The following is a 24,091-nucleotide window of genomic DNA, read 5'->3' as shown; positions in this document are numbered from 1 at the left end:
GTTATTGGCCTGGAACCGTTTCCCCACATACCTACATGACTGTCTCCTTTCCTTCAGGACTCTACCCAAGGGTCTTCTCATTAGAAGTTCTTCTTTTGTTACCACTCTAACTGAAATAGTACCCCTGCTGTCACTGTTTACCCCTTACCCTGCTTTGTTCTTAGCAAATTTTGTTATTGTCTGTCTTCTCCCTCTGTTTGTAAGTTCTGTTGGAGCATGGAGTTTGTTTTCGTCATTGCTGAATCATTAGCACTTAGAACAGTAACATGCACTCTATTGTTTGTTAAACAGGTGAACACAAGAATTGCCATTATAGGGCAGGCATAGAGTGCTAAAGGACTGCATGGTATGGCCACCTAACCGAGACATGGAGTGTCTTCAGGAAAGCCTCTGCAAAAAAGATGTATACGTAGAGGGCTTAAGGGATGAAGGAGAGTTGGAAAGGTGGGGAAAGTGCAAGTTCATCCAGGGGCTAAGAGAGGGAGCTGAGGGCAGAAGAGGTGTGTGTGTGTGTTTGTGTTTGGTGGGAATAGAGGTGTATATGGCAAAAGATGAAGCTGGAATGGGGAGGGACTAGATCTTTGGGGCTTTATAAGCTAAGCCTCATTAAGGTGGTTGCTTTAGAGAAGAGATCAAAGGGTACTGGGAACTGGAAATGGGATTGGAAAAAGGATGAAAGGTTTTATTTTTATGTGGGATGACATAGTTACAACTCTCTCCCCCTGCCTCCCCACACAAACACATTCCATAGTGTGTGATAAAAAGATATCATTTTACCAGAGGCAGTTTTCTTCTGGATCCTTAACACATTAGGAAATATTTTGGATGAGCATACTAGTTGAAAATTTGAAATGGATTTAAGACTTTTCTGGGAACTAAAATTTTTGTAATGATGCTTCTCGTTGTGAATATGTGACTTGCATTTCTTTTGGTTTGACTTCTTGCCAACATTACAACTATGTCCTTTCTTTAAAAACAGAGTCTTATGCTTGTGAGTGAAACTGACAAAACATGTGGGTGAGCAATTCTGTAACACCAGCTTTCTTTTTTTCAGTAACATCTTGTAGGGTACAAAAGGCTTTCACATAATCTCATTTGACACAACAACCCTGTGAAATAGATGATATTATCTCTAATTTTCAGATGAGGGAACTGAGGTTGAGAGAGATGAACTTAATTGTATAATATCACATACAAAATTGCATCTCTCCCTGGTCTTTTGGCTCTAAACCTATTTCTCATCACATTTTTCTGATCTAAGGCTATGATTATTGTTTGAAAGTCTGCTCCCCCTTATTGAGTAAATACTGTGTTAAGTTCTATGTAAGATGCTGAAACTAAGGGCCTGTCTCATTTTCCAATTGCTATGATCTTATTAAAGAAATTAGGCATTTCTTATTAAGAAATGCTTACCTAAAATAACTGAAGGGGTGAGTCAAATCTGTAATGTCTAGACAACTTACAGGGTGCTGCATGAACTCAGAATATTAGAGAAGCTTAGTGGAGAAAATCCTCTAAAGAAAGTAGTAACTGTCCGAAGAAGCAAACAGGGATAGGATGTGGAAGCTGAAATTTATTCCAGACAGAGAATGGAGGAAATATGTAAAGTATACAGAAAAGAGATTTGTATGGAATGGAGAGTATTAAATGAAAATAACTATTGATTCTTCTTTTGTACTTGGATGAAAATTGTGCATTAATGAATTCTGGGTGTGTGTGTGCGCATATGTGTATGTTTAGGGTTATTCCTAATTTAGCTAATAAACATGATCTTTTTGGAAGTAATGCCGAAAGAAATACCTAGCCCGGTTGCTTGGACTTATAGGTTATTTCCTAATTTAGCTACTAAACATGGTATTTTTGGAAATAATGCTGAAAGAAATACCTAGCCTAGTTGCTTGAAACTAGGCTAAGTGCTCAAGTTAGTGAACACAGGAAGAGAAGTGGTCTAGGAAAAAGATTAATAAGTTAACTATTAACATTTGTGTTTACAATTTGTTTTTTTTTATCAGAGAGGTCTGCTGAAATGGAGATGGTGGGTGGTGAAACTCCTTGTAGATGTTTTTACAAACTCACGTTGGAAATCTAAATAAGTTACATATCTCTTAAGAAAATATCATTCGGTTTTTGCTTGACATGATCAGTAAGATGCCACTTTTTTCTCAGATTAGCTAGTTTTAAAAGGTAAAGAAGCTTCAAGGCCTAGCTTAGAGTTTGAGTCCCTCAGCAATCTCTCTCTAATTCACTCCTTCCTAAGTCTGTGCTAGGACCCTCTCCTGTGTGTTCTCCAGCACCATGTGTCCTTTTATTATGATTATGTATTCATATATGCCTTCCTTTTATCTAAATGCTGTATCTGCCTTTCCCACTGCTGCATCCCCAGGGCCCAGAAATACATATTTGTTGATGGAGTGATAGAATGAATGAATGACTGCGCTGTCACTGTTTATAACTGGTTGAGGATTTGGTTGTCTGAAAGCATGCTCAGTGCTGTCTCCTTTGACTAGCTTTTTTGTTTTCATCCTGTAATGTAGACTGTATGTTAAAATATTGAGTCTAGTTTCATTGATGCAGGTAATGTAGAGGGCATCTTTTAGTAATCTTTGCTTCAAGTGAGAATAATTTGTTGTGAAATAAGCCTACTAAGCTGCCTACTTGGCTGCTGAATGGTTCTTTTACCCCTAAATTAGAACAGTCTGGTCTGCTTAACAGATAAGACCTTTGGCACACATATTTCAATAAAATGAGCCCTTGTCTTGTCTTACTAGTAGTGCTGTATGAGTTGTCCTGAGTCGTTTAGTGGTAATTGAGTGCCTACTATCTATCCAACACTGTTCTCGGTACTTTAGATACTACAGGGAACAAAAAATAACCCTGCCCTCCATGAACATTGTACAAGTAGATAACAATAAACAACAATGAGCATATAAAAAAGGAAATTACATAGTCTGTTAGCAGACAATAATGCTGTAACTAAAAAGAAAAGGTAGAACAGGAAAGGGAAATTAGGAGTACAAGGACGGGGGGAAGATGGAATTTTAAATGGAGTAAGGATAGACCTTATTGAGATGAATTTTGAGCAAAAATGTGAAGAAGCAGAGGAATTAGACCTGGGGATATCTAGGGAAAGAGCATTCCAGGCAGAAGAGGCAGTCAGTGCTAAGGTCCTGAGGCAGACTGCATGGTATATTGGAAATGGAGCAAGGAGGCCAATGTGGAGCTAAGAGCAAGGGAGAGAGACGTAGACTATGAAATAATGAGAGACATAATTGGGGGACAGTGTACTGGATTAGGTAGGGCTTTCTCTGCCATTGAAAGGAATTTTGTGTTTTACTCTCAGTAAAATAGGGAGCCTTTTGAGGAAAGGAATGCCCTGATCTGATTTTTATTTCTAAAGAATCACTCTTCCCCTGTGTTGAGAATAGACTGTAGTAAGTCCCAGGGATCACTAGGTGAGTTGCAGAAGGTTGTGCTTACAAATTGTCAATCCCTGTGATTGTTGTAAGCACGCTGTTTAAATATGGAATAATTTTTTTTTTTTTTTGCCTTTTGATAATTTCTTTGAATAGGACTGATAGTGGTAAGAGATGCCAGTCTATAGATACAGATATAGAAGAGTTTTTCCTACAAAGGTTCTTTCTTTTTTGTTGTTTTTTTTTTATTTTTTTTGAGACGGAGTCTCACTCTGTCACCCAGGCTGGAGTGCAGTGGCATGATCTCAGCTCACTGCAAGCTCCACCTCCCGGGTTCACACCATTCTCCTGCCTCAGCCTCCCCAGTAGCTAGGACTACAGGCGCCTGCCACCACGCCCGTCTAATTTTTTGGTATTTTTAGTAGAGACAGGGTTTCACCGTGTTAGCCAGGATGGTCTCAATCTCCTGACCTTGTGATCTGCCCGCCTTAGCCTCCCAAAGTGCTGAGATTACAGGCGTGAGCCACCACACCCGGCCTCTACATAGGTTCTTTCTGATTGTTCTGTGCTTTAAAAAGTCAGGGGTGGGGAGAAAGAGGGCAGGGACGGTGGTACTGGTCTTAACAATTGGATATTATCCAAGAAGTATAAATGAAGCTGTAGAATGGGGTGCTGTCTAGGAGGAAAAGCATTTATGACAGAGTTCTTCCTTCTTGCTGTCACAGTACATTTTACTCACAGGAGGCACTTTGAAAAATGTGATTTGTGATCTCTATACTTTGATTAAATTTAAAGAAGACCGACTTCACAAGGAAAGTGAAAAACAAGATTTGTATCAGTCCATGAAGTTCTGTTTTCAGCTTTTAGCCTAATAAAGTCCAACTTACTTAATTCCTTTGTAAAGATGTGAGAACCAGATAGCTTTCCAACCATACTCAAGTCTGACCTTCCTTAATTTACTTTAGGTGTTATATACATTGACAATATTAGGCATGTCTTTAAAACGTAATTGACTATGCTTTCCAGAAACAAATACTGTAGAAATTATGTGACTCTCCATTAATGCCTCTTTTGGAATGTACTTACTTAAAATGTGCTCATCTATATTCCTTGCCCCCCATCCTGTTCATTATTTTTAGAAGTTGGTGTGTCTTCCATAAACAGTCAGCAACTTTGTATGATGCTTGCTTTTGTCCTCTGTTGCAAGACTTATTTTGAAAATCTTTCTATATGGGAGTTAGAATATAACAGTTGGTGGTCATGGATTGGTCTTTGGGCCTCCTGGAAACAAGTATAGTGATTATGTTAGTTCCTGTAAGACACTTCTGCCATAAATAATGCCTTTTAGTTTATTTCATTGTAGCTTAGTAGTAATGCTCGGTAGTTATTACTATATAGAGTGATTAATCTTACAAACTTACATAATGTTTTGGTAGTCTCACCCTTGCTCTAAATTTTGGTGATAAAATGGATGTGGTCTCTGAGGGGGAAAGGGTTTGAGAGAAATTACATCGTGGTAAAATGTTCTAATTAAAAGCACACTGTCTCTCTCTCGGGCCATGCAGTCAGTGGTCCTCTGGCTGCCTAAGATTTCTTAAGTCACTGATAACCATTTAAACACAATAGTTGTACTTAAAGTTGCTATGATTTCATGAGTAATTGTGCCTAACCTTTGTGAACTAGCTCAGGCATATTAGTTAGGACTTTTAGGTTTTATTTAAAGATAAGTTATGTTTGTCCCTTCTCCATAAAATTATTTAGAAAAGTTGAAAGAATAACCCTCTTATTTTCCAATGTCAAAAAATGTAATTATGTGCAAAGTAGTCTTATAAGACTGAAATTGGATTCTGTCTTCCTCAGCTTATGCATCAATTTAGGGTTAAAAAATATAGTAACTGTGATTAGGACAGAATATTGCTATGTTCTTGCCAGCCTTCTTTATTAGTTAAGATTAACTTTGATAGTAAATACAGTATTGAGAATTATTAAGGAAATTATTAAGACACATTGCTTCACTAGTTATTGTGACCTTTTTAAAAAGGTCATTCCTTTGATGTAAATTTTGTATCAGCTGAAAGAATTGTTGGAAGAATATGTGCTGTGATTAAGATCATGGGTCTGTGGGGTCAGTTAGTTTTAGATTCAGCTCCTGACATTATGACTCTTTTTGACCTTCAGTAGATGGCTTATCCTTGTTCTGTCTCTGTTTCCTTGTCAGTGAAATGGGAACACTAATGGACATTATCTCACAGAGTTATTGGGAGGAGTATATGAGACATGGACATAATAAACTGCTTACTGCAGTGCTGGGCACAGAATAAGTGCTATAGTTAGTATCTTTGGTTATGTTATGTTGAGATTGGAACATTTCCTAAAACGTTTCAATCTCATTTACTTATTTATTTATTTATTTTTTTGAGATGGAGTCTCGCTCTGTCGCCCAGGCTGGAGTGCAGTGGTGGGATCTCAGCTCACTGCAAGCTCCGTCTCCCAGGTTCACGCCATTCTCCTGCCTCAGCCTCCCGAGTAGCTGGGACTACAGGCGCCCGCCATCTCGCCCGGCTAGTTTTTTGTATTTTAGTAGAGATGGGGTTTCACCGTGTTAGCCAGGATGGTCACGATCTCCTGACCTTGTGATCCGCCCGTCTCGGCCTCCCAAAGTGCTGGGATTACAGGCTTGAGCCGCCGCGCCCGGCCAACTCATTTACTTATTAAATTACATTTAGAGTCTGCTCTTTCCTCAAGACAATATAAACATGTAAGTTTTAAAAATATGAAATGCTAAAATCTTAAGGTTACAACTAGATTGGGTCCTGTTGATCTCCATGAAATTGAGAACTAACCATGGCAGCCCTACAGGGAAATTATGATAGAGAAAAAAAATTCCATTCCTCTTGGAGTTGTGTGTGTAGGTATATGGAGAGGTCACACACACACATGTTTATTCTTATAATACATTAATAATAGATCTAAATTACTGACCTGCTTTATTCCCTCCAAAATTCATGAAAAATGAAAATAGAAATGAAATGAAATCAGCATTCTTTATAGCTCAGGTGATATATATTATTACCCAACCTTAGGAATAGGAATGAATCTTAGACAGTAAGTAAAACTTACACATATTTTTAAAAATTCAGTCTCTTAGCCGGGCACAGTAGCTCACGCCTCTAATCCCAGCACTTTGGGAGGCTGTGGTGGGCGGATCACTTGAGGTCAGGAGTTCGAGACCAGCCTGGCCAACATGGTGAAACCCTGCCTCTACTAAAAATACAAAAAAATTAGCCAGGCGCAGTGGTGCGTACCTGTAATCCCAGCTGCTTGGGAGGCTGAGGTACGAGAATTGCTTGATCCCGGGAGGTGGAGATTGCAGTGAGCCAAGATTGTGCCACTGCACTCCAGCCTGGGCGACAGAGCAAGACTCTGTCTCAGGAGAAAAAAAAAAAAATTCAGCCTTTTTAGTACCGATCTACTTTTTATGTTTCCATAACTGCGTAATACAGTAATGAGTGGCTTAAGACATTGTGTCTAGAATATGTGTGGTGAACCTGTTGGACTTGAATGTAATCATTCCCTAATCTTACCACATAAAGATGGGATTAATAACCAGCACCACACCTGTGAGCAGAAATTCTGGAATGCCTCATCTTGCCTCCAGATAAAACATGTTCCTCCTTCTTTTAAGGTAAATGCAGGAATATTGTCAATGAACAAAATCCTTTCACTAGTTGTTCCTGAAAAAAAATTATGGTTTGAAAATCAAAAAATACTCCTATTTTAGAACCTATAACATGGAAGGCTTATAATAAGGTGAAAATGTACTGGTGGATTTAAAACTACAAGATACTTAATTATAGCCATGCACTAAGTTATACTGTATATTTGTCATGCAAGAGTAATATTTTTAAGAAAACTGATACTGACACATGTATCTTTCTAATCCCTACCTTTGCTTTTTTATTTTTTTATTTTTTTTTAAATTTTTTGTAGAGATGGGGTTTCCCTATGTTGCCCAGGCTGATTTCAAACTCCTGCCTCAGCCTCCCAGAGTGTTAAGATTATAGGTGTGAGCCACAAAGCTTGCCCTGTTTTCTTTTCTCTTGAAATAACCTGAAAAAAGGTATGTCAAGTAGGAATAAGTATGTAAATGTTTAGAATAGATGGCAGGTAGTTAAAGTTAGAATAGTAATGCTGGGAGGCTGAATTGGGAGGATCACCTGAGACCAAGAGTTAAGAGCCCAGCCTGAGCAACATAGTGAGACCCCCATCTCTACAGAAAAATTTTAAAAAATTAGCTGTGCGTGGTGGTGCACACCTTTAGTCCTAGCTACTCGGGAGGCTGAAGTAGGAGGATTGCTTAAGCCCTGGAATTTGAGGTTGCAGTGAGTTACTTAAGCCCAGTGAGCTTTACTGCATGACAGAGCATGACCCTGTCTCTAAAAAAAGAAAAGTAAAAGAATAGCGATGTTGAAAATGAGGTAATGAGGTGCCCCTTCCCCCAAAAAACGAGTAGTTTTTAACTTTTAGCTGTCATCGTGGTACAACTACCATTTTAAGGGAAGGGTGGCCTTCCTTTAAAAACTTAGAAAAGTCGGGCCGGGTGCAGTAGCTCATGCCTGTAATCCCAGCACTTTGGGAGGCTGAGGTGGGTGGATCATGAGGTCAGGAGATTGAGATCATCTTGGCCAACACAGTGAAACCTTGTCTCCACTAAAAATACAAAAATTAGCTGGGCGTGTTGGCGGGCACCTGGAGTTCCAGCTACTCGGGAGGCTGAGGCAGGAGAATCGCTTGAACCTGGGATGGAGGTGGAGTGCAGTGAGCCAAGATTGCGCCATTGCACTCCAGTCTAGCAACAGAGTGAGACTCCGTCTCAAAAACAAAAACAAAAACAAAAAAAAACAGAAAACTTATAAAAGTCTTGTGAAGATAAGAGCTTTCTTAGGGGTTCTAGATTGTTATGTAACTTTTCACTAATTTCTAGGTATCTGGTGACCCATCTCATGGGGGCAGATCTGAACAACATTGTGAAATGTCAGAAGCTTACAGATGACCATGTTCAGTTCCTTATCTACCAAATTCTCCGAGGTCTAAAGGTACAGATAATACAAGTAATAATTTTTAAAAATGAATTCTGCCTTTCTCCCCTCCTTTTAGGGCTTAAACAAGTAAACACCTTTTCTTACAGAAAATTCAAACACATAAAATCACAAGTAAAGTTCGTAGTACAATAAACTGCCATGTTCACTCAGTGACAACAGTTACCGACATAATGGCCAATCGTGTTTCTTTTGTGTTTCCCAAGCCCTGGATTATTTTAAAGCAAGTCTAGACATTATATGATACCACCCATAGATACTTCAGTATGCACATCTGAAAGATGAGGACTCTTCATTCTTACATCTAAACAATAATTTATTGATGTGATCTAATATCTGGTCAGTCTAATGTTGAGATTTTCAAAAAATCCTCAAGAAAGACTAATTTATTTGTTGGAGGGGCAGGTAAACTGTTTTAAAATTAAACCGTCTTTGATATTTAGCTGCTTTGAGTCCTTATTGAGCTCTAGAGTGCCAACCAGAAAATAGATAAAAAGCTCAACTGAGTGGAGTCAATGGCTGTGGAAATTATAGTTATGGTAAATGTATACAATACTGAGAGTTACTTACGCTGATTTCTAATCTTACTGTTAACACTAGCAGTTCTTACTGATTCATGAAAATGTGCAGCAAATATGTTATATAATGTGACAATAGAAGGTTGGAGGTAACTGACTTTTTTTCTTTTTTACAGTATATACATTCAGCTGACATCATTCACAGGGTATGTATTATGACTGATTACATTGTTTTGGGGAGGTGGGGTGAGAGTGGAAGAATGGCATTTAGCCAAGATCCTAATCTAAACTTACTTTAGCCATTGAAATGTTGATTGATTGCAACTTTAGTCTAGGTTTAGGCTGATTAAAGAAAGAAGTTATGTAGTTTTGTTCTATGTAAAGCTAACTTGGACTAGATATTGACTGTAGGATGGAGATTGTGTTTTGATAGCTGGATGAAGTCTTTTATGTCTGGATCCTCATTATTACCTGTAGGGGGAAAATTGATCATGCATCATGAAGTTGATCCTGTCTTCCCTCTATTTGCTTCCTAGGACCTAAAACCTAGTAATCTAGCTGTGAATGAAGACTGTGAGCTGAAGGTAAAATGAAGAGACAGTATTCATTGTTTGCTTTACTTTGAGATTGTATGTTTGACTAAGCAGGCAAACTTTCATAGGGAGTAGATTTATGAGCCATGACTATCCGAAATTCATATTATTTTTATTACCAGACTTTGAAATTTAAACCATTTCTGAGTAAGCTAAGTGACACTGAAAGTGGCATCACTTGTTTTTATTTTAACATAAAGTTAAATTATAAATTTAATATATTCATAATAAAGGAAGATAATAGTCAAATATCAAGTAAGCGATCTTAAAGGGGGGATAACTAGATTAAATACATTTCTAAGAGGAGAAATGACAGAAACCCACTCACTCGAAATAATTCAAATAAAAGATAAGTGAATTAATTTTTTCTAAAGAGCAAGCAGCTCTAGAACTTGTTTTGTTCCATTTCTTTCTTTTTAACTTAAAAAAAAAATAATTTCCATACATTAGAACACACCATTTTCATTTTGGCAAAATTATGTATCCACTTAACTATCACATTTATGATAAAGAACATTTCCTTTTTTTTCTTTTTTTTTTTTTTGTGAGATGCAGTCTCGCTCTGTTGCGGTCTAGAGTGCAGTGGTGCGATCTTGGCTCACTGCACCCTCTGCCTCCCGGGTTCAAACAATTCTCCTGCCTCAGCCTCCTGAGTAGTTGGGATTACAGATGCATGCCATCACGCCTGGCTAATTTTTGTATTTTTAGTGGAGATGGGATTTCACTATGTTGGCTAGGATGGTGAGGATTACAGGTGCATGCCATCACACCTGGCTAATTTTTGTATTTTTAGTGGAGATGGGATTTCACTGTGTTGGCTAGGATGGTGTCGATCTCCTGACCTCATGATCCACCTGCTTCGGCCTCTGAGAGTGCTGGGATTACAGGTGTGAGCCACTGCTCCCAGCCAAGAACATTTGGATTACTTTAAAAAGTTTATGGCCAGACACAGTGGTTCATGCGTGTAATCCCAGCACTTTGGGAGGCCGAGGTGGGTGAATCACGAGGTCAGGAGATAGAGACCATCTTGGCCAACACGGTAAAACCTCGTCTCCGCTAAAAATATAAAAATTTAGCTTGGCGTGGTGGCAGGCACCTGGAGTCCCAGCTACTCAGGAGGCTGAGGCAGGAGAATGGCATGAACCTAGGAAGGCAGAGCTTGCAGTAAGCTGAAATTGCGCCACTGCATCCCAGCCTGGGTGACAGAGTGAGACTCCTGTCTCAAAAAAAAAAAAAAAAAGAAAAGAAAAAGAAAAAGTTTATTGTGTCCCTTCCTAGTCTAGTCAATCCCTACCCCTCCACCCTTAATTCTGGCTCCAGGCAACTATGCATCTGCTTCTAACACTATAGATTAGGTTTATCTTTTCTGGAGTTTCATGTAAATGGAATCATATAGTGTGTATTTTTGTGTGTCTGACCTTTGCTTTGTGTAATGATTTGGTTATGTGTGTGTCAGTGGTTTCTTCCTTTTTATTGGTAATAGTATTTTGTTTTATGAACATATCAGAATTGTTAAATCTGTCTACCTGCTGATGGACATTTGCTTGAGTTTGAGGCTATGTAAAGCAACTGTGAATATTTATGTCCAAACCTCTGTATGGACGTAAGTTCTCATTGCACTTGATTAAATACCTAGGAGTGACATTTTTGTTTTGCTTTTTGTAATTTCAGTTTAAGTTCTTGCTGTGTATTTCCCATACATTCTAAGCATGGACCAGGAAATCTCTTTATGAAAGTGCTATTTTGTTCTCCTTTTTAATAAGGCGGCAGAAGTTTGTTTGTTTGTTTGTTTCCCCTGCCTGTTTCTCAGTCTTAGCAGTTTGTCTGTTCCTCTTCCGCCCTTTAGATTCTGGATTTTGGACTGGCTCGGCACACAGATGATGAAATGACAGGCTACGTGGCCACTAGGTGGTACAGGGCTCCTGAGATCATGCTGAACTGGATGCATTACAACCAGACAGGTATTACTTGCCTTGGTTATTTAGGGCCTTGTTTAATTCCATGTTGGATGCATTTGGGATTCTCAGAAGTAGAGATGGTGGGAGTGGGAAGAAATATCTTTTCTTCCCTCAGTGATGCTTTTAAAGCCTACAAGTAAAAATATTTCACTTCCTCAGATGGGGAAGTGGGGTTTTATACACAGCCTTTAAATCTTGTGATTTAGCAATTGGGTTTTTATTTATTTAGATTTTGAGTATATTCTCTGAGTACTTACACCTAAAGACAATGAGTCCATAATTTTAACCCCTCAATGTTACTTGGAAGAATCTACCATTCTGCTAATACGAAACTTGCCCCTTTTTAAACAGCTTATTTCTCTTAAGTATGTTTTGACTTACCGTACCTTGGAATAGCCCTTTAGTCAGGTGATCTTAGTAAGCTATTTATTTCTGTAAAAATGACTATGATTGTTGAGCCTCAGATGTCTTAAATAGTAATTTGAATATTTCACCCCTAGTTACGGTTTCATTTGTTGCCATTGTTGCCAAGAATAGTAACAGTGTCGTTGCATGTACTTTTATTTCTCTTTAATTTTGCCAGTTGATATTTGGTCAGTGGGATGCATAATGGCCGAGCTGTTGACTGGAAGAACATTGTTTCCTGGCACAGACCGTATCCTTTAAAAAGTTTTGGATTCTTGTTTCTTATCTGTATTCCAATGTCCATGGATGTATACTCCTTTTACTTATCTCTAGGGAAGGCTCTCAGTTTTTTGCTCTTATAGTCTAGATAATGCATTATGAAGTTTTTCTTCTTACTGAGTAGCTTGCCTTGCCAAGAAAGAGGCTTCAGTTTACTTTTGTGAGTTGGAAAAATTCCTCATAAGTTGAAAAACCCATCAAATCTGTCTTCTTTTTGCAGCAATCCCTTATTAATCATCCCACAGCAGTTCTGAGACCTGAGCATACTCATGAGAAACTCCAGATCCCAATGACAGGTTTAGTCTACTTGTATAAACACTTAATGAGCACAAGATACCTGTTTCTAAATGAAGGACATCTTGCTAGTATGTTTGTTTTGTGTATTAAAAAGGCTATGTTTGGAACCTGCAATGATATACTGCTTACTTGTTATATTTGTTGTTTGACAACAAAGAGTAAAAGCAAGAAGTGAAAAGGTTACCATGTAATGTACTTTTGTTTTTCCAGCACAACTTTTTCCCAGATTGCATCCAAACCCTAATTTACTCCAAGACTTACTGTCTAGTTTATGGTTTATTATAGCCCCTTTATTTTAGCTCCTTTCCTATTTGTAGTATGCTTGTTTCATTGTTTAGTAATAATGTCATGAGAAATGTGGTTTGTTGGAACTCTTATCAGTTCTACTTATGGAAGATGTTTAGGTGAGAAAGAATGTTAAAATATATGTCTAGAATTAGTTTTAGGGATTTTTTTTTTTTCTATAGAATTAACTAGCCTTCAGTTGGTTTTGGTTGGGCTATTAGACATGCTACAGTTACCTCTGATCTGTTATGCCTAGAGATCTAAAAGTCGTTTTAGTCCCTTACCTAAATAAACTCATTGAGTTTATAAACCAGAATGTCAGTTCACTTGCTTACAGTTTGGGATGTACTTCTATAATGGCTGTGATGTTTGTGATATCTGCCCATGTGTTCTAACTGTCTTCTGCTAGAGAGAATGTACTTGCATTATGAACTGAAAAATCCTCTATTTCTCAGGTAAAGCTGTTTCTTTCTCTGAATATTAGGATTGATACAGAATGCAGTCTCCCTGTACATAGCTTACCTTATTACTCCCTACCTCTGGATTTTAAGTTAGTTGAATACCTAGTATTTCTCCTTTGTCCTTTGTTTCATTCACCTTGTATCTGTTTCTCAGAAATTTGGTATATATATATTACAGTCCAAGGTAAGAGAATTAGGGAAAATTTATACTTCCCCCTTTCCTCAGGTACATATCTCAGAGTCCCATCCTTGGTTTGTCCTCTGGAGTAGCTGCTGTCCTGATGCTATTCTCTGTTCCCCACTCCCCTTCCTCTTCTTGTGTCTGTATCTCCAGCTACCATTCAGTCAGTCACAGACCTCCATGCCGGTGTAGACATACAGGGTGGCAGAGAGAGAAAAACAGTATAACATACAGGTTAAGCACATGCTCTGGAGCCAGACTTCCTGGGTTTAGATCTTAGCTCTTTTATTTCCAGCTGTGTAACTTTGAGCAGGTTTTCTAACCTCTATGTCTCTCAGTTTCCTTAACCGTAAAATGATAATAATCATACATACTCACAAGATTGTCGTAAGAATTCAGCCAGATAGTAACTGGAAAGTACTGAGATGAGCCTGCCAGTAAATGTTAGCCATCATCTTCAGTAATGACCTTGCAAAACAGATTACCCCTTCACCCTCCCACTTTTTTATCTACCTGTGAATCATCAGTGTTCTGTTTTGTTTTTAATTCTGTGATAGGTAGAAAAGGATGGCTCTCCTTGGCAGACTAATGTTAAAAAGATTTCAAAGCAATGTGGATCTTGCACCTTTGTGGTCCGGTCTCACAGACACCTGTCTATTCCCTGACCCTTTTAAATGCTAACTTTCTGCCTGTAGGAAATCTTCCCTTTGTGCTTACGTCTTTTTCTTCTGTGAACTTTAGATAAACAACCTAGTGTTTCAACTTATTAATAGGGGATTCATTTTTTAATACATGAGAATTCATTTCAAAATTTTGGTTTGAGTTATTTATTGTTTCTATTCTACTTGGCTCTTTTTCAGACAGATGTTCTCTCCTGGATTGTAAAAGTCGAATTCAAAGGATTTTTATTTGTAATATACTTAACCTTTCTTTTGTAAGTTGCCATCTGTGTATATACAGCTTCGATTGCCTGACAAGAAGAAAAGAGGAAAATGTTTCCCATTATCTTTTCCTGCCTGAACTATACAGTCACTTGTGTTCCAGCATAGTGGTTCTTAACCCTCATAGGGTGTCAGAATCACTTTGCAGAGCTTTTAACAACTCTAGATGCCTTGGCACCACCCTAAAGACTCCATTTTGTTGTCGTGGGTCAAAGCACAGTCTTCTAGTTTGCAGCTAGTGTGGAGTACAACTAGAGTTTAACCCAATTGAATTTTAGTTTAATCTTGGCTGATCTTGAAGATGTTAGTAATCTTTATTCATTTTTTTAAAAAAGCACCAATGAGATCAGAAAGTTAATTAGAAAACATCTAGTTGAATCGCCTGTTTAATAGATGAGGAAACCAAGACCCAGCGAATAGAATCCAAAGCTACCGGTCACGTAGGCCACAATTTCTTTTCTAATATTCTGTTCTTTGCTCTTCTTCTAATTTATAGAACTCCTCTTTTCAGAACCTTTGGAGAATGTAGTGGCCTCATGCCCTCTTCCTTCAGCCTGAAAGACATGCAACTGCCACTTACTTATGATTTTTAAATGCACCTCTAGAGCAGGGGTGTGTGATCTTCTGGCTTCCCTGGGCCACATGGGCCACAAATAAAATACACTAATGATAGCTGATGAGCTTAAAAAAAATTGCAAAAAGAAACTCATAATGTTTTCAGAAAGTTTACAAATTTGTGATGGGCTGTATCCAAAGTCATCCTGGGCCACACGCAGCCCGCAGGCCCTGGGTTGGAAAAGCTTGTTCTGGAAGGTACTCATTGTTTGAGTGTCCAGTTTTCTCCCTGTTTTCCTTATTTATTGATCATTTTGCATTTGGAATTGGTGATTTTGGCTTGTAAGTAAGAACTAGGTACTAGAACTTTTGTGGTATTGCATATGTTTTATATCTGTACTATCCAATGTGGTGGTTGTAGGCACCAGCTGCCTATGGCTAGTTATTAAACAATTGAAATGCAGCTAGTGATGAGCAGTAACATTGTTGTGGAGAAGAAAAAAAGAAATGTAGCTAGTTTAACTTGGAAATTGAATTGAAAATATTTTTGTGGTTAAATGTATATAACATAAAATTTACCATTTTAACCTTTTTTGTTTTTTTGAGACAGTCTTGCTCTGTTGCCCAGGCTGGAGTGTGGTGGCATGATCTTGGCTCACTACAACCTCTGCCTCCCAGGCTCAAGCGATTCTCCTGCCTCAGCCTACAAAATAGTTGGGATTACAGGTGTGTACCACTATGCCTGGCTAATTTTTGTATCTTTAGTAGAGACGGGGTTTCACCGTGTTGGCCAGGCTGGTCTCAAACTCCTGGCCTCAAGTGATCCGCCCACCTTGGCCTCCCAAATTGCTGGATTACAGGCGTGAACCACTGTGCCGGGCCCCATTTTAACCATTTTAAGTATACAATTTAGTGGCATTAATTACATTCATGATTTACAATCACGACTACTATCTATTTCCAGAATTTTTTCATCACCACAGATGGAAACACTCAGCCCATGAAACAGTAACTTCCCATTCTCCTCTCTGGTAACCTCTGTTCTCTCTGTGAATTTGCTTATTCTAGGTATTTCATAGAAGTAGAATCATATTATAGTGTATTTGTCCTTTTGTGTCTGGATTATTTCACTTAGTATAATGTTTTCATGGTGCTTCCATGATGTATCATGTATCAGAATACTATTCCATTGTAAGTATTTAATATATCCCACATTTTGTTAACCTGTTCATCTGTTGGTAGACAGTTGGGTTGTTTTTACCTTTGGCTATTGTGAATAATGCTGCAGTGAACATTGTCATACAAGCATCTGTTTGAGTCCCTGCTTTTGATTCTTTTGGTTATGCACCTGGGAGTAGAATTGTTGCGTCATATGTTTAACTTTCTGAAGACCACCAAACTCTTTTCCATAGTGGCTGCACCATTTTAAATGCCCACCAGCAATGTATGAGGATTCCCGTATCTCCACACTTGTTCTTTTTTTTTTTTTAATAGCCATCCTAGTAGTTACAAAGTAGTATCTCCTTGTGGTTTTGATTTGCATTTCTCTCATGACTAACGATTTTGAGCATCTTTTCATTTGCTTATTGGCCATTTGTATATCTTCTTTGGAGAAATGTCTATTCAAGTCTTTTGCCTATTCTTAATTGGGTTGTTTGTCTTTTTATTGTTGAGTGGTAGTTCTTTATATATCTTGGACCCTTATCAGATACATGATCTGCAAGTATTTTCACGTATTTTGTGGGTTGTCTTTTCACTTTCTTGACAATGTCATTTGGTACACGAAACATTTTTAATTTTGATAAAGTTCCAATTTTTTTTCTTTCATTGCTTATGCTTTTTTGATGTCATGTTGTAGACTGTATTGCCAAATTCAGGGTCATGAAGAATTTGCCCCTATGTTTTCTACTAAGAGTTTTATAACTACTAGGAATATAATAGGGTTTAGCTCTTATACTTGGGTCGTTGATCCATTTTGAATTTTTATAGATGATGTGAGGTAGGGGCCCAACTTCATTCTTTTGCATCTGGAAGTCCAGTTATTCTAGCACCATAAAGCAACTATTACTTCCCCCATCGAATCAACGTGGTACCCTAGGATTTCTCCTTTGTTTTTGGTTTCATTCACCTTTTACCTGTTTCTTAGAAATTTGGTATATATAATTAGCAATACATGTGTGGGTTTAATTCTGTACTGTCAATTCTATTCTATTGGTTTGTATATCTATCCTTATGGCAGTACCACACTATTTTGATCACTGTAGCTTTATAGTAAGCTTTGAGATCAGGAAGTGTGAGTCTTCCAGCTTTGTTCTTCTTTTTCAAGATTGCTTTGACTATTCTGGGTCCCTTGTAATTCCATATAAATTTAACAATTGGCATTTCTATTTCTGCAAAAAAAAAAAAAAAAAAAAAAAAAGGCTTTAGAATTTTGATAGAGATTGTGTGAAATTTTTAGATCATTTTAAGTGATATTGACATCTTAACCACTATTAAGTCATCCTGTTCATGAACACAGGATCTCTTTCCATTTATTTAAGTCTTTAATTTTGTTTCAGTAGTGTTTTGTAGTTTTCAGTTGTAAAGTCTTTCACCTTGGTTAAATTTTTTTCTAGGTATTTTATTCTTTTTGCTGTGATTATAAATGGAATTTCTTTGATGTGTTCCTTGTTGGTGTATAGAAACAAAATTAATTTTTGATTGTTGATCATACACCCTGCAAATTTGCTCAATTTATTTATTAGCTCTGCAGCTTTCTTCTAGATTCTTTGGAATTTTTTATATATAGGGTCATGTCATCTGCAAACAGAGATAGTTTTATTTCTTCCTTTCCAATTTAGATGCTTTTAATTCTTTCTCTTATCTAATGTAATGGCTCTGTCTAGAACTTCCATTACAATGCTGAATAGCAGCAGTAAAAGTAGGCATCCTTGTCTTGTTCCTGTCTTAGGGGGAAAGCTGTCAGTCTCTTCCCGTTGAGTATGATATTAGCTATTGGTTTTTCATAAATGCCCTTTATCATGTTGGGGAAGTTCTCTTCTTTGGTAGTCCATTTCACATTGCTATAAAAGAATACTTGAGACTAGGTAATTTATCAAGAAAAGAGGTTTATTTGGCTCACAGTTGCACAGCTGTAAAAGAAGCATAGTGCCATCATCTGCTTCTGGTCAGGACCTCAGGAAGCTTTCAGTTGTGGTGGGGGAATAGTCATGTCACATGTCAAAGGAAGGAGCAAGAAAGATACCAGACTGCTTTAAACAACCAGCATTTGCATGAACTAATAGAACGATAACTCACTCATTAATGTGAGGAGGGCACCAAGCCATTCATGAGGGATCCAAGACCCTAACACCTTCAATCAGGCCCCACCTCCAACATTTGGGATCACATTTCAACATATTTGGAGGGGACAACACATCCAGATCCTATCACCTTCTGTTCAAAGTCTTCTGAGTATTTTTATCTGAATTTTAAATGTCATTAAAATTTTATTTAGATTACATTTAAACTTAATTACACATGGCTAGTGGTAATGGTTTATGCATTTTTAGATCTCTTCAAGTTGTCTTCCTGTTCTACTTTTTCTTGGATTTTATAATTAGTCTCCTTCTTGAAAGATTATTTTGGTACTGGTTGTTAGTAATTCCGGATTTCCTTTAAAGATACAAGAAATACTGCAGTCAGAGGCTTCCAACAAGAAGAACGAAAACGGTGAGTGAATCCTGCACCAGCAGCTGAGGTCTTTAGCTTCTCTCAATGGGACTGACTAGGTGGTTGGCATGACCCATGGAGAGTGAGGAAAAGCAGGTGGAGCGACAGCCCACCTGGGAGCTGCAAAGGGCAAGGGGAACTCCCACCCCCAGCGAAGGGAGGTGGTGAGTGATTGTGCTACCCTGCCCAGGAAATCATGCTTTTTCCAAGGATCTGTGCAACCTGTGAATCAGGAGATTCCCCCTCATGAGCACACGCCACCAGGGCCTTGGGTCCCAAGCACAGAGCTGTGTAAATTCTTGGTGGCCTCTTGACTGGAGACTACGTAAGACTACTGAGTTCCTTGGGGGAGGGGTTGCTGTCATCACTGTAGCTCCAGTTTGCCATTTTCACCTGCTGGTGCTGGAGAGACTGGGCGATTGGGACCCAGAAGGAATTTCCCACAGTGCAGACCCTACAGTGGTGGTGGCAGGTCATGGCCAGACTGACTCTTTAGGCTGAACCCTGACTCATACTCCTTCACGGGGTGGGGCCTCTCTGCAGGAATTTCAGCAACTCCAGCCAGGGGTTTACAGACAGAATTCTAATCTCCCTGGGATGGAGCCCCTGGTGGGAGGGGTGGCCATGGTCTCCACAGATCAGCAGACTTAGTCTTTCCCCTTTCTGGCTCCTAGGAATCCAGGCAATCTGGATAACTGGGATTCCCCCCAGCATAGCACACCCCCTCCACCAAGGGGCAGCCAGAGTGCTTGGTTAAGTGGGCCCGTGCCTCTTGACTGGATGAGACCCCTCCAACAGGGGTCGCCAAACACCTTATACAAGGGCGTGCCCACTGGCGTCAGGTTGTTGCCCCTCTGGGACGGAGCTCCCAGAGGAAGGAACGGGCAGCCATCTTTGCTGTTCTGCAGTCTCGACTGGTGACACCTCCAGGTACAGGAGGGACCCAGGCAAATAGAGTCTGGAGTGGACCCCCAGCAAATTGCAGCAGCCCTATGGAAGAGGGGCCTGACTATTAAAAGCAAAACAAATGGAAAGCAACAACAACAACATCAACAAAAAGGTCCCCACCAAAACCCCTCTAAAGATTAGCAGCCTCAACGATCAAAGCTAGATAAACTCATAAAGATGAGAAAGAATCAATGAAAAAACACTGAAACTCAAAACGCCAGAGTGCTTCTTTTCCTCCAAATGATTGCCCCTCTCGGGCAAGGGCACAGATGTGGGCTGAGGCTGAGATGGATGAATTGACAAAATTCAGTTCTTCAGAAGGTGGATAATAATGAACTTCACTGAGCTAAAAGAGCATGTTCTAACCCAATACAAAGAAGCTAAGCACCATAATAAAACATTGCAGGAGCTGTTAACCAGAATAACCAGTTTAGAAAGGAACATAAATGATGGAGCTGAAGAACACAACATCAGAACTTCATAATGCAACCACAAGTATCAATAGCCAAATAGACCAAGTGGAGGAAAGAATTTCAGAGCTTGAAGACTATCTTGCTGACAAGATTAGAGAAAAAGGAAAGGGAATGAACAAAACCTCTGAGAACTATGGGATTATGTAAAAAGACTGAACCTGAGAATAATAGGGGTACCTGGAAGATTTGGGGAGAATGCAACCAAATTGGAAAACACACTTCAGGATATCATCCAGGAGAACTTCCCCAACCTAGCAAGACAGGCCAACATTCAAATCAGGAAATCCCTAGAGAACCCCAGTAAGTTACCCCATGAGAAGATCAACCCCAAGACATACAATCATCAGATTCTCCAAGGTTGAAATGGAGGAAAAAATACTAAGGGCAGCCAGAGAGAAAGGCTAGGTCACCTACAAAGGGAAGCCCATCAGACTAACAGTGGACCTCAGCAAAAACCCTACAAGCCAGAAGAGATTGGGAGCCAGTATTCAACATTCTTAAAGAAAAGAATTTCCAACCCAGAATTTCATATCTGGCCAAACTAAGCTTCATGGTCGAAGGAGAAATAAAATCCCTTTTTTAGACGAGCAAATGCTGAGGGAATTCATCACCACCAGGCCTGCCTTGCAAGAGCTCCTGAAGGAAGCACTAAATATGGAAAGGAAAACTTTACTGGCCACTACAAAAACACATTGTTTCTTTGACCAATGACACTATGAAGCAACTACCTTAACAAGTCTGCAAAATAACCAGGTAGCATCATCATGATGGGATCAAATTCACACATAAAAAATTTTAACCTTAAATGTAAATGGACTAAATGCCCCAATTAAAAAAAACAGAATGGCAAGCTGGATAACGAGTCATGACCCATCAGTATGCTGTTGTATTCAAGAGACCCATCTAACGCAAAGACATACAAAAGGCTCAAAATAAAGGGATGGAGGAAAATTCACCAAGCAAATGCAGATAAAAGCAGGAGTTGCAATCCTATTTTCTGACAAAACAGACTTTGAACCAGCAAATATCAAAAAAGACAAAGACGGGCATTACATAGTGGTAAAGAGTTCAATTCAATTAGAAAAGCTAACTATCCTAAATATATATGCACCCAATACAGGAGCACCCAGATTTATAAACCAAGTTCTGAGAGATCTACAAAGAGATTTAGAGTCCCATACAATAAGAGTATGAGACTTTAATACCCCACTGTCAATATTAGATAGATCATCGAGACAGAAAATTAACAGGGATATTCAGGACTTGAACTCCACTTGAACTCTGGACCTGATAGATATCTACAGAACTCTCCATCCAGAAACAACAGAATATGCATTCTTCTCGGCAGCACATCGAACTTAGGCTGAAATTGATCACATAATTGGAAGTATAACACTCCTCAGTAACTGCGAAAGAACTGAAAATATAACAAACAGTCTGTCAGACCACAGCACAATCAAATTATAACTCAAGATTAAGAAACTCACTCAAAACCACACAATTACATGGAAATTGGACAATCTGCTCCTGAATGACTCTTGGATAAATAATGAAATTAAGGCGGAAATCAAGAAGTTCTTTGAAACTAATGAGAACAAAGAGACAACATACCAGAATCTCTAGGACACAGCTAAAGCAGTGTTAAGAGGGATAGCAGGGCTGGGCGCGATGGCTCACGCCTGTAATCCCAGCACTTTGGGAGGCTGAGGCGGGCGGATCACAAGGTCAGGAGATCGAGACCATCCTGGCTAACACGGTGAAACCCCGTCTCTACTAAAAATACAAAAACAAAATTAGCCGGGCGTGGTGGCAGCGCCTGTAGTCCCAGCTGCTCATGAGGCTGAGGCAGGAGAATGGCCTGAACCCAGGAGGCGGAGCTTGCAGCAAGCTGAGATTGCGCCACTGTACTCCAGCCTGGGTGGCAGAGTGAGACTCTGTCTCAAAAAAAAAAGGGGGATAGCATTAGGAGATACACCTAATGTAAATGATGAGTTAATGGGTGCAGCATACCAACATGGCACATGTATATATATGTAACAAACCTGCACGTTGTGCACATGTACCCTAGAACTTAAAGTATAATTTAAAAAAGGGAAGTTTATAGCACTAAATGCCCACATCAGAAAGTAAAAAGATCTCAAATTGATACCCTAACATCACAGCTAAAAGAACTGGAGAACCAAGAGCAAACAAACCCCAAAGCTAGCAGAAGATAAGAAATAACCAACATCAGAGGGGAACTGAAGGAGACAGAGACACAAAAAACCCTTCCAAAAAAATCAGTGACTCCAGGAGCTGGTCTTTTGAAAATAAAATAAAGACTTCCAGCTAGAATAATGAAAAGAAGGAAGAATCAAATAGACACAATAAAGATGATAAAGGGGATATCACCACTGACCCCACAGAAATATGAACAACCATCAGAGAATACTATAAACACCTCTATGCAAATAAACTAGAAAATCTAGAAGAAATGGATAAATTCCTGGACACATGTGATCTCCCAAGACCAAACCAAGAAAACGTTGAATCTACCAATAACAAATTCTCAAATTGAGGCAGTAATAAATAACCTACCAAGCAAGAAAAGCCCAGGACCAGACAGATTTACAGCCAAATTCTACCACAGGTACAAAGAAGAGCTGGTACGTTTCTTCTGAAACTATTCCAAACATACAAAAAGGAGGGACTCCCCTGTGACTCATTTTATGAGGCCAGTGTTATCCCAATACCAGAGCCTGCCAGAGATACAGCAGAAAAAGAAAACTTCAGGCCAATATCCCTGATGAACATTGATGCAGAAATCCTCAGTAAAATACTGGCAAACCGAATCCAGCAGCACGTCAAAAGCTTATCCATCCACCACGATCAAGTCGGCTTCATCCCTGGGATGCAAGACTGTTTTAACATAGGTAAATCAATAACCATAATTCATCACATAAACAGAACTAAAGACAAAAACCACGTGATTATCTCGATGGATGCAGAAAGGGCCTTTAATAAAATTCAACATCTCTTCATGTTAAAAACTCTCAGTAAACTACGTATTAATGGAACATACCTCAATTGTCATTTAAGACAAACCCACAGCCAGTATCTTACTGAATAGGCAAAAGCTGGAAGCATTCCCCTTCAAAACTGGCACAAGGATGCCCTCTCTCCCCACTCCTATTCAACATAGTGTTGGAAATTCTGGCCAGGGCAATCAGGCAAAAGAAAGAGAGAGAGAGAGAGGGAGGGAGGGAGGGAAAGAAGGGAGGGAGGGAGGAAGGGAGGAAGGGTGTTCAAATGGGAAGAGAGGAAGTCAAACTCTGTTTGCAGGTGACATGATCCTATATCTAAAAAACCTTGTTGTCTCAGACCAAAAGCTTCTTAAGCTGATAAGGAACTTCAGCAAAGTCTCAGGATACAAAATCAAAGTGCAAAAATCACAGCTATTCCTGTACACCAACAGTAGACAAGCAGAGAGCCAAATCATGAATGAACTCTTATTCGCAACTGCTAAAAGAGAATAACATACGCAGGACTATAGCTATTAATAACAAGGGAAGCGAAGGACCTCTTCAAGGAGAACTACAAACCACTGCTGAAAGGAAATCAGAGAGGACACAAACAAATGGAACAACATTCCGTGCTCATGGATAGGAAGAATCAGTGTCATGAAAAGGGCCATATTGCCCAAAGTAATTTATAGATTCAATGCTATTCCCATTAAACTACCATTGACATTCTTCACAGAATTAGAAAAACACTTTAAAATTCATATGGAACCAAAAAAGAGGCCATGTAGCCCAGACAGTCCTAAGCAAAAAGAACAAATGTGGAGGCATCACACTACCCGACTTTGAACTATACTACAAGGCTACAGTAACCAAGACAGCATGGTACTAGTACAAAAGCAGACAGACCAATGGAACAGAGTAGAGGTCTCAGAAATAAAACTGCACATCTGCAACCATCTGATCTTCAATAAA

At 39.1% G+C, this 24,091-nt stretch overlaps 1 protein-coding gene across 4 annotated transcripts in view; it reads left to right on the top strand.

The window, feature by feature from the left end:
* MAPK14 (mitogen-activated protein kinase 14) overlaps nt 1–24,091 on the top strand; it is an 85,223-nt gene that overhangs the window by 36,567 nt on the left and 24,565 nt on the right. For all 4 annotated transcript variants that reach the window (XM_023212635.2, XM_023212634.2, XM_023212636.3 and 1 more), the window contains 5 exons: nt 8,398–8,509; nt 9,207–9,236; nt 9,567–9,614; nt 11,470–11,584; nt 12,165–12,236. In XM_023212635.2, the coding sequence (XP_023068403.1) occupies nt 8,398–8,509; nt 9,207–9,236; nt 9,567–9,614; nt 11,470–11,584; nt 12,165–12,236 (377 nt within the window). The remainder of the gene's footprint in view (nt 1–8,397; nt 8,510–9,206; nt 9,237–9,566; nt 9,615–11,469; nt 11,585–12,164; nt 12,237–24,091) is intronic.

This window comes from Piliocolobus tephrosceles, chromosome 5 (genome assembly GCF_002776525.5).
Source record: "Piliocolobus tephrosceles isolate RC106 chromosome 5, ASM277652v3, whole genome shotgun sequence".
Classification (NCBI taxonomy): domain Eukaryota; kingdom Metazoa; phylum Chordata; class Mammalia; order Primates; family Cercopithecidae; genus Piliocolobus; species Piliocolobus tephrosceles.
Note: the sequence above shows the minus strand (reverse complement) of the source record. Positions and strands in the feature narration are given on the sequence as shown.